The sequence below is a fragment of the Eschrichtius robustus genome, chromosome X, assembly GCF_028021215.1.
Source record: "Eschrichtius robustus isolate mEscRob2 chromosome X, mEscRob2.pri, whole genome shotgun sequence".
Lineage (NCBI taxonomy): Eukaryota > Metazoa > Chordata > Mammalia > Artiodactyla > Eschrichtiidae > Eschrichtius > Eschrichtius robustus.
Window position 1 is genome coordinate 1,574,488 of NC_090845.1, and position 10,757 is coordinate 1,585,244.

At 61.8% G+C, this 10,757-nt stretch overlaps 2 protein-coding genes across 6 annotated transcripts in view; one reads left to right on the top strand and one right to left on the bottom strand.

The window, feature by feature from the left end:
• Window positions 1-671, top strand: part of IL3RA (interleukin 3 receptor subunit alpha) — a 33,114-nt gene extending 32,443 nt beyond the window's left edge. For all 5 annotated transcript variants that reach the window (XM_068532495.1, XM_068532492.1, XM_068532493.1 and 2 more), the window contains 2 exons: window positions 87-168; window positions 431-671. In XM_068532495.1, coding sequence (XP_068388596.1) covers window positions 87-168; window positions 431-505 — 157 coding nt within the window. In that variant the 3' untranslated portion in view covers window positions 506-671. The remainder of the gene's footprint in view (window positions 1-86; window positions 169-430) is intronic.
• A 1,585-nt stretch (window positions 672-2,256) lies between these two features.
• SLC25A6 (solute carrier family 25 member 6) lies at window positions 2,257-5,398 on the bottom strand. Its single transcript, XM_068532498.1, has 4 exons — window positions 5,176-5,398; window positions 4,042-4,528; window positions 3,223-3,363; window positions 2,257-2,808 (listed from the first exon to the last, which is right to left on the bottom strand). Exons 1-4 carry the CDS (start codon window positions 5,284-5,286, stop codon window positions 2,651-2,653), a joined length of 897 nt encoding a protein of 298 aa, XP_068388599.1. The 5' UTR covers window positions 5,287-5,398; the 3' UTR covers window positions 2,257-2,650.
• Window positions 5,399-10,757: the final 5,359 nt, after the last annotated feature.

Below are 10,757 nucleotides of genomic sequence, written 5' to 3' on the forward strand. Positions count from 1 at the left end.
TCGCTGGGGTCCTCTAGTGGACGCCGCGTCTCCCCTGCGCCGGTGGGTGCGGGGTTCAGAACAGGTGTCTCTCTCTCTCCTCCGAGGTTCTCGGTGATGCAGAAGCTGTTCCCTCCCATCCCTCACATGAAAGACCACATCAACGGCAAACTTCAGAACGGAAGGACGGTACGCGGTGGCTCCCGCGGGGGACAGATCTGGGGCCAGGTGCCCGCAGCCCCGCCCAGGGAGCAGGGCACTACTGGCCCTGGAGGGTGGCCTGGGAACGTGATGGGCAGGGGAGGAGCCGTCTCCGGTCCTGTGACACGGGCGGTCACCCCGAGGGGCGGGTCTGGGAGCCCCTGGGGAGCCCCCCCCCGGGGCTTTCCAGGGTGCACTCGCCCCCCCACCCCGTGGCTCTGCCATTCACCTCGACTCCCTCACCCCGCAGATGACCTGGGACCCTGACCAAGACAGCCAGGAGGAGTGTCCAGTGGCCGAGGTGCAGGTTCTGGGGGAAACATGAAGCTGGTGCAGAGGCCCCACTTTCCGCCAGGCGGAGGGCGCACAGCCTGGTCGTGGCTGGTCGTGGACGTTTCAAGCAGGGTCAGGGATGGGAAAGCCCGGTGCAATTGACACGGGGTTGCCTCGAAGAAGAAAGAACAAAACATGTGTTGGGCTCATGTCTCGAATAGAGGGCTTTTTTCCTCATCCGTAGCCCCCGGAAGTGGGGGCCACCCCCCAACGCCGCTGATACCCACTTTCCAGCCTCCTGGACTCGGCTGGTGCTCACCTGTCCACTGGGTTTGCTCCTTCCCAAGTCCGTGAAGGGGCTCTGCCTGCTTGGTTTCTCTATCTTTAACTGAACTTCGTTTTCTTGCTGCATTTCCCCTTTGTAAGCCCCTTAGATCACTTGCGTGACAACGCGGGGCCAGGGGTTTGGTGTCTACATCCCTCCCCTGGCTACGTGTGCGACCCCAGGGAAGGCACACGGGAGACAGGCGTCAAGGCGGCAGGAAAGGAGGTGTCAGGGCAGTGTGGCCTGTGGGCAGCGGGGGCAGGCAGGCGCAGAGGAGCGGCCCTGCGTCCAGACGTGGTCGTGGTGGGCAGTGAAGACCCCCACCTGTACGCCCACGGAAAAGGCCGTCCACGTGCACAGCCTGGTCCACGGGAACCCGAGTCTCCAAGAGGCAAGGCTTTCCTGGAGGACCTCTGATTTCGCTCCCTTGTCTACACGCTTAACATGTCAAGCTCTGTAGAAAAGAGTTCACCCCAAACGGCAGGTGCAGACTTGCTAGCTTTGAGGAAGGCACCCCTGCAGAGTCTGCAGAATGGCGCACGGTCGATGGCCCTAAATGCACACGGGTGGAGCACAGGTCTGGGTAGACAGACGTCGTCCCGGTTCCACGTGACTCCACCCCAAGGGCTGGGGCATAGGTGGGTCAGAAGCCCAGGCTGCTCCTCGGGATTCCTGTGTGGAGCCCGGGCCGGGCGGGACCCACGTCGGTGTGTGGGGGCTGGTCCCGTCCTGTTCCTCACCCAGCACCAGCAAGGTGACCTTGGGGAAAGCCAGCTCCAGCTTGTCTTCTCTGACTGACCTCACCCTGGTCTGGAGATGGAAGCTCTGCTTTCTGCTTTCCGACGAAGCAAGCTGGCCTAGGGGCGGTCCTGCTGTGGCCTGCAGCTGGCTTCCCCTCTCCAGCCCCTGCAGTGGACCCGTCTGACCTCTCCAAGCTCTCTTGGTGCTGGAAGCTGCACGTGGACCCAGGGAAGTTCTGCTCCTGGGCGGCTCTGTGCGTGACCGTGAGGCCTCAGACTGGTGATGACCCCGCAGGCACAGTCCTGGACCCTGAGAACACCCAAAGCAGCCCCAGAATACACCCCATTCCCCCGTTAACATACCAGGACCCTGGGGTCAGCCTGGTAGAGACTCTCAAAGCAAGTTCTCCCCCTGCAGTGAACATCAGGCTTCCTGCAGATACGGCTCAAAGGCGGGGAAGGATGCTTTCCGGGCTGGGGGTCGGGCACACCTGAGGGTGCGTGCCCACCTCGCAAGGGATTCCCCAGGGCGGGCACTGGGGGAAGGGAACTTCAGGTTAGGAAGCCCCAGGGTCCCCGCATCTGCGTGCTCCCCTCAGCACCGGAGGGCGGCCCCTGGGACGGACAGGCCACAGATGGGCAGCCAGTGCCTGCCTCCCCCTCTCCTCCCCAGCTTGAGACCCCGCTGTTTCCTGCTCTCACCACACAAGGCCGCTCGATTCAGAAACAAAAGCAGCGTCCGTGTGCCCTAATTTTATTGTTTCGCAGCAGAACGCCGGACATAGAACATAATTGCAAATATTCAGCTGTGCAAAAGAGAATAGTGCTTAAGTACAGATAGAGACATGATTTTCTTAAATAAATACTTAAACACGAGTTGGTCCTACAAGCACCTGGAGTCTACGTCTGGCGAGTAGAGGTGCCTCACCGCCTGTGGACCCACGAAGACGTCACGATTCCCCTCCCCCCGTAATCAATACATGGACCCAGGGCCGCCGATCACAAAAAGAGCCCTCTGCGGGGGCCGCCCCAGCTCTCCGCGAGGACACTGGAATTTCTCGAAGGTCGATGGTCCGTAACAGCTATTCCTCTATGTGGAGGTGTTGGTCGCTGTGGCCAGCGGGCAGGGCGCCTAGATGACCTTCTTCAGCTCGTCATACAGGACCAGCACGAAGGCACCGCCCATGCCGCGGAGCACGTTGGACCAGGCGCCCTTAAAAAAGGCTCTGCCGCCCTCGTCCTTGAAGATCTTTCGCCAGCAGTCCAAGGTGCCCCTGTACATGATGTCGGCTGCGGGGAGAGGGCGGGGGTCACGGAGAGGATCACACACAGGCGCGAAGCGGACCCCCAGAGACACGGTACCGACGCTGAGCCCCGGCTGCCGCCATCTGGGTGGCTAGGCGTTTCGACCGCAGGAAAAGGACGCTCTGGACACCCACCGTTCAGGCGGGGATCGAACGCGAACTCAAGCCCCAGCCTCCCCAGGGCCCGGCACACCCGAGGGTCAAGAGCAGAGAGGGAGCAGGCACCCGCCCAGGCCTCCCCCACGAAGCCCGGCTACTGCACTCCGGGACCAAATGCTGCCCCCCCGCCGCCCCCCACCTCACGTGCTGGCCCTACACCTCCGAAGGGCCGAGCGCCAGGCCCCTCAGCGATGCCCCACCCCCAGAGCGCCGGCGGCCGGGAGCAGGGCGGGGCCGGTACCTCCTTTGCGCCCCGACTGCATCATCATTCTCCGGCGCACAGTGTCGAAGGGGTAGGAGACCACGCCCGCCGCGGCCGTCACCGTCTGCGCGATCATCCAGCTCACCACGATGTGCGTGTTCTTGGGGTCGGGGAGCATGCCTGCAGGGTCACCCCGAGCGTGAGGCCCCAGGGCCGCACACACGGCCGCCCCCAGCTCCACGCGGGGATCCCAGCACCAGGTGACACTAGACCGGCCAGACTGGGGTCACCACACCAGCCAGAGACGGGGAAGCCACCTGCAAGCTGGGAGGACGGCCCCAGAGACCAACCTGGTACCCGGCGGCAGGGTCCTCTCTAGACGGAAACAGACGGGCCTTGGGAAGTGGAAGGTTTCACACCTGTTCCACCCCAAAGGTGCCAGCGGGCCTGGGCCCTGACCTCCAGAGTGACTTACTTTACAGGGCGCGAACTGTGTCCTCCCCAAAATTATACTAAAGCCCCAAACCCCAGAACCTCAGAGTATAACTGTACTAGGAAAATCTTTTACAGAGATAATTAAAGTAAAATTAGATCATCAGGGTGGGTCCTGATCCCATAGGAATGGTGTCCTTATAAGAGAAGATCAGGGCACAGACACACACACAGGAACAACCCTATGAAGACACAGGGAGAAGACAGCTGTCTACACGCCCAGGACAGAGGCCTCGGGAGGAACCAGCCCTGCCCACACCTGGATCTCAGATTCCAGCCTCCAGGACGGGGAGACCACAGACATCTGCTGCTGAAGCCCCCCGCCCAGCACCCTGACAGGCAGCGCCGAGAGCAGAGCGCACTCACCTTTGGCGGTGTCATACACGCCGAAGTACGCGGCCCGGTAGATGATGATGCCCTGCACAGAGACGTTGAAGCCCTGGTACAGCCCCCGGATGCCGTCCGACTTGGTGATCTTCACCAGACAGTCTCCCAGGCCTTTGAACTCCCGCTCCGTGCCGGATTTGCCGACGTCAGCCGCCAGCCGGGTTCTGGCGAAATCCAGGGGGTAGACGAAGCAGAGGGAGGTGGCTCCGGCCGCCCCGCCGGAGGCCAAGTTGCCGGCAAAGTACTTCCAGAACTGCGTGTGCTTGTCCACGCCCCCCAGGAAGATCTGCTTATACTTATCCTTAAAGGCGAAGTTGAGGGCTTGCGTGGGGAAGTAGCGGATGACATTGGCCAGGTTGCCCCTCCAGAAAGACAGCACACCCTGCTCCTTGGGGATGCGCACGATGCAGTCCACGATGCCCTTGTACTGTTTGTCGGCCGCGATCTGCTTGCTGGCGTGCTGTACCTGGGGGCAGAGAGACAGGGTTTTAAACGAGGACCTAAATCAGACGCCCCCAAGGACCCCCGACGAAAGGCGCTGTCTTCATAAGACAACGTGTGCATGGGGCCTTTAAGTTGCCCAAACATCCTACCGGGAGAAACCCATCTTTTGGTCACTACGGGTCCCTACAAGTGTTACAAACAACAAACTAGCAACGATGTTTCCATTAGCGCTACATTTCTGACAATCGCGGAACAAAGACAGCTTATTCTGGCTCAGAACCGCAAAAGGACCGCAAAAGGGAAAGAAAAAGGGGAAAAGAACCGAAGCCCAACGAAGGGCACAAGGACTGCCCTAGCGACCCGCCCAACGCCCAAGGTCACGGTCCTCGCGCCGCGGGGCCCGTCCACGCGGCTGCCCCATGCGCATGCGTCCTCCGAACCGCACCGCAAGGCCCAGTGCGCACGCGCGGGCCCGCCCGCGGCCCCAGTTCTGCGCATGCGATAGCGCCCGCGTGACGCGCGCCCCGGCAACCCCCGGAAGCCGGCGGCGCGCGGACAAAGCGGCGCAGCCTCCCGCTTCCGGTGCACGCGGCCTGCCCGGCCCGCTGTCCCCGCGACCCGGACCCTCGCACCTCGCCCGGCGTCCGCGTGTGCGCAGCCGGCTCCCACCTGTAGCAGCAGCTTGACCCGCTCGATCGGGGCCACGGCCGTCTTGGAGATAGCGGCGGCGATGCCTCCGGCCAGAAAGTCCTTGGCGAATGAGATGGCCTGTTCCGTCATGGTGGAGAGGCGGGCAACGCAGCGGGAAGAGAGCGGAGGGGAGGCGCGGAGAGCCGGAGGGTGGGCACCACTGGTCTGCGCTGCCGCCGCCGGGACCGAAAAGACGGGGCGGGCAGCGCGCAGCCACTAAGGCGTCCACGCCCCGCCCCGCTCCCCCGCGCGCCGCGCCCATTGGCTGCGCCGACGCCCAAGCGCCGCCCCTTCCCGCTCGCCTCGCCCCCACGGGCTGCCGGGAGCAGCTCTGCGCCCCGCCCCTCGCCCTCGAGCGCCGCGCCCATTGGCTGTGCCACCAACCACGTCCCTCCCCTTCCCGCGTGCCGCGCCCCGGGGCATGTAGGGAGCCGGACCCCGCCCATGCGCTGTGCGGGCCGGGGGGCGCGGCGGCCGCCTTGACATTATGAAGGTCACGCCGGGCCAGGGGGACGCGACAGACGGCGGTTGCGTAAGGGGAAGGACGGGGGTTGCTGAGTCCCACGCCCGATGTTCATCCTGCCCCGGCGCCGGCATCCCCTTCCTCGGATGCTCGGACCGCTGGGTTCGTCCCGGTGATTCCCGAGTCCCGGCCGCGACCCCAGGGATCGCCCAGCGGGAGGAGCGACAGTTCGCGGGGTCAGGGCCGGAGTAGGAGGCCGCCCCGAGCCCCTCAGGCCCGGTTTCTCGAGGGCTTGCCTGTCCCCTGCCCGGTAGACCCCGGGTCCGCCCGTAGGAGCGCCCCCAGAGGACCCTGCCCTGCCGTGGGGTCCCCCGACCCTGACCCCGAGACTCCGGGTGCACTGGGCGCGCCGGGCACTGGGGGGTCCCGGGGGGTCCCTCTCCACCCACCCGGCCGCTTTCCCTGGGCCCTGCCCTTCCGGGGCCCAGTGGGCCTCAGACTCGGGTCCCCCTGCCAGGCCGAGCTCTGCGACGTGGCGGCTCCCAGAGCGACAGGGGCACATGTGCTACCCGCACACGCTCACTCACACATGCACCCACGTTCCCATACCTAGACACGTGTCCACACTTGCCCACGCACACCTGCACGCACACCTGCATACACACGCAGGCAGGCAGACATGCCACCCGCAGGAGTACATCTGTCCCCCTCCCCCCAGGAACCCAGGAAGTCTCCTGAGACCTAGGTGTTTTGAAATGCTGTGAACTTTTTATTGAATTATAACTAAATGGCACAAGTCGTAAGTGTATCGTTCTGTGAATTTTCACAAAGTGAGTGCTATGGTGTCTCAGCACTCAGGTCAAGAAAGGATCCTTTTCTTGGTGCAAGGATGCGTCCTTTCATTTCTTATTTTCCTTCCCTGCCTGTTTCTTCTCTCTCCCTCTTTTTTCTCTTTGCTCCACCCCGCCCCCCCGCCCCCATATTTTCACGAGGGGCTTTCCTGCATCCCCTCCAGCCGGTGATGCTGGGTGGATGGATGCCAGGGGCGGACCCACCAGAGCCCAGGGTACCCGGAGCCTGCCATTCGTTTCCCAGGTCCCCGGTGTCCTTGCAGGACCTTGCTCTGCCCTCTCCTGACCTCCGTGGAGAAGCAGGTAAGAGGCGGGGCCTGAGGCTGGTGCCGCTGCAGAGGGTGGTGCGGCTCAGGGCACGCAGTGGGCGAGGATTGCTGTGTGTGTGTGTGTGTGTGTGTGTGTGTCGGGGGTGTGTGTGGGGGGCTTGATGTTCTGGCGCCTTCTGAGGCTTCACGGGACTGGGGGACAGAACAGATCTGGGGGCCCTGCCTGGCTCCCGCTGGCAGCAACCGCAGGGCTCTGGCTGGGGTAGAGGACAGAGTGGCTGTGGGTTCTGGGCAGGGACAGGGTGCTGGCTCCGTCTGGGCACTCCCAGGTGAGGAAAGCATCTCTCCTGTCTGCATTCGTACGCAGGAGCCACCTGTCTGGGCGTGTCTAACCCTGTGATGGTTATCACTGCCCGCTGGGCCGACAGGGGCCAGCCAGCCGAAGCTGGTCCTGCAGGCTCCGGCTGTGAGGCCCTGGAAGTAGGCGCTTCTGTTGGAGAGCCTCTCCAGCCCCGGTGGGAGCGATTAACCTCTGAGCGACCCGCTCCCCTCCCCCAGGCAAGGGACACCCCTCCCTGTGCCCCACCTGCATTCCCAGCGCCCACCCCCCGCCCCCCCGCGCAGGTCAGCACCTCGCTGTTGGGAGGAATGAATGGATGTGACCTCTCCCCCCTCATTGCTAACTGGGGTTCAGAACGCGTTTTTCTTGAAAAAGCATCTCATGTGGGCCTTAGACGCAGACCCATCTGTCTGACCAGTGCATATGTGCATCTGTCGGGGTGGGGCTGAGCGGGGGTGACCCAGCCTTCGTGCTTCAGGGGGTCTGACCCAGGAGGGCCGCAGGACCACGCACAAGAGTACCGTGTACTTGGGGAAGGAGGTAGACTGCGCACCGGGGATTGGAAAGGGAGAAAGGAGGCTGAGAGGTGGGGTTGCAGCGGGGAGAGGAAGGGGTTATGTTCTAGGATCCCCAGGGGCAGGGGTGGGGAGGGCGAGGTATGGCCCCCCCTTCCTCACGCTGCCCCAAGGTCTTACTACGACCTGGACAGTTTTAGAAGCTGAGTATCTGAAAAACGGGGGGCCTAACGAAAAGCAGTGGAGGAGGTGCTTAAAGATGACGGGTTTCCACTGACGGTTCAGAATGAGTCACAGAAGGGATGAGGGTGGCATGGGGGGTGGCCTTTAAGTGAACTGGTCTGGTGAGGGGCCGGGGGCTGCTCAGGGAAGGCGCCTGCCTGGTGGAGGGACCCTGCAGGGGGGGCCTGGGGGGGCCACACGCTGCTGTCTCGGGTGTCATCCTTATCGTCCCCTCCGCCCAGTCCCCGTCCGCCGCAGACAAGTGGAGAGGACAGAGGTGTCACCCAGTGATGGGTCCGGACGGGCCAGGTCTGCAGCGGGCACTCAGACATCTCCTGAGTGAATGAATGAATGGATGGATGGATAGATGGATGGATGAATGAATGGATAGGCCTGGTCTGCAGCGGGCACTCAGACATCTCCTGAGTGAATGAATGAATGGATGGATGGACAGGCCGGGTCTGCAGCGGGCGCTCAGACATCTCCTGAGTGAATGAATGCATGGATGGATGAATGAATGGATAGGCCCGGTCTGCAGCGGGCGCTCAGACATCTCCTGAGTGAATGAATGAATGGATGGATGGATGGATGGATGGATGAATGAATGGATAGGCCCGGTCTGCAGCGGGCGCTCAGACATCTCCTGAGTGAGTGAATGGATGGATGGATGAATGAAGGTGACCCGGAGGGCGGGCGTCAGGTCCAGGGCAGTTCCAGCCTAGAAATCCCTGTTGATTTAAAGACACAGGCACGTGCGGGTAGCCACACCCGTACACTGTTTTATGCCAGCTTCCCCCAAAATCCTGCTTTTGCATGTATTTCTAAGAAATGAAGAGACAGGTTGTAAGTCATATTTTCTCTTCTCACCTTTTAATTTCTTATCTTTTTTTTTCTTTTACTGCAAACTGTTGCAACACAGGAAGGAGAGAGCAGTATACGGAAGCCGTGGGCCCTTCATTGCTCCCACACGTCGTCTGCCCGTGACTCTTCCAACTGGGCGTGTCCCTCGGGCGCATCCTTGGTTCACGGGCACAGCCGTGGGTCAGAGCCCTGCCTGTAGCAGCCCCCTTGCCCGCAGCCCGCAGTGCGCGCAGTAGCCAGGACTAAGGGGGGGTCGGGCACCACCCCCCTCCCCCCGGCCGTGGCGGGCGCTCTGACACCTCCGGTTACAAGTGCAGTTTCTTCTAGCAAAGCCAGTGTCAAGACGGCTGGCTCCCTGACCGGCCAGAGCGCAGGCGTTCCACATGCCCTGTACCCATCACTTGTCACTGGGGACCCAGCCCTGCTGCAACACGGTGCCCTTGGCTGAGGCAGGGTCACCTGCAGGGACTCACCTCTTCTCCCGGGAGAGGAAGGGGGCGGAAGGGAGTGGCCCCCGGTGAACCGCGCAGCGGATGTGGCCCTGCCAGCAGCCGAGCACCGCCCTGCCCAGGTGAAGGGCCGGGGCGGGCAGAGGGGACCCGGGTGGGCGGCGCGCTCTGCTCTGCACTCCTGCGAGCCTGGCTGCAGTTTCACTGAGGCTGCAGGTCCACACCGGGGCCAGACGGACGGGGGGCCGTGACCCCTGTCCTTTGCCCCTCTCACTCGGGAGAGCTGCCGGCACTCCATCGGGATGGCACAGCTCCCTTTACAACCAGTGTGTCATTTCCTCCCTCCTCTCTCTTTGCCTCACATGGAGACACAATTTGTGATTTTTTTCTTTAAATTGGAGTCTGTCCAAAATTATATACTTGTGTGTGTGTGGATATTGTATGTTATAAATATATACTTATACATTTATATATGACATACATAGTTTGTATGCTCTAATTATATGATATATTCTTTTTTTTTAAAGGATTAAAAAAAATTATTTTTGGCTGCGTTGGGTCTTCGTTGCTGCATGCGGGCTTTCTCTAGTTGTGGCGAGCGGGAGCTACTCTTTGTTGCGGTGCGCGGGCTTATCATTGCGGTGGCTTCTTTTGTTGTGGAGCACGGGCTCTAGGCGCGTGGGCTTCAGTAGTTGTGGCTCACGGGCTCAGTAGTTGTAGCTCACGGGCTCTAGAGCGCAGGTTCAGTAGTTGTGGCTCACGGGCTCAGGAGTTGTGGCTCATGGGCTCTAGAGCACAGGCTCAGTAGTTGTGGCGCACGGGCTTAGTTGCTCCATGGCATGTGGGATCTTCCCGGACCAGGGCTCAAACCCGTGTCCCCTGTGTTGGCAGGCGGATTCGTAACCACTGCGCCACCAGGGAAGCCCCTAAAATATATCCTTATACCTAGAAAATTATACGTCTCTATTTTTGGAAGTTATGTATCTAACAGTCTGTGGTGGTTTTAGCTGGAAAGCACAGGTGAACTGTCAACACTCAACAGGGGGCCTGTTTGAAAGGACCCCATCTGACATTCGGGGCACTGTTTTCTAACGATAACGGTGTACACGTAACAGACAACGTACACATTGCTACGCAGTCACCACTGTGCTCGCCTAGTCTTTAAGAGACACTTGGCCTCACACAGGTGCCTCGAGGATGTTTGCAGTAAACAAGCATCCTGACCCGGTAAACCTCCCCCCGCGTGAGCTCCTGGACGCGGTTTCACCATGGACGGGGGCAGAGGTGGGTTCCGCCGCCCTGAGCGTAAGAGAAGGCATCCACCGATCGGTGTGTCCACACGGCCCGGAGGGCAGAGGACAAACGCACTGAAAATAGGCCTGAAGCACTGGGAAATAGGGTCTAGATGCGCCGAGATCTAGTCACCAGCGAAGAGGGAGTGAGGGAGATCCTGACATCACCCGGGGACCTGGCCTGGCCCGCGCATCCCCCGCCGGCCCCGGGGTCCCCCGCCCCTGGCGCTCCCGGCCCGCGCGTCCCACCACCCGGGCGCGTCCCCCGCGTCCAGAGCGCCACAGACGCGCGGAGACAG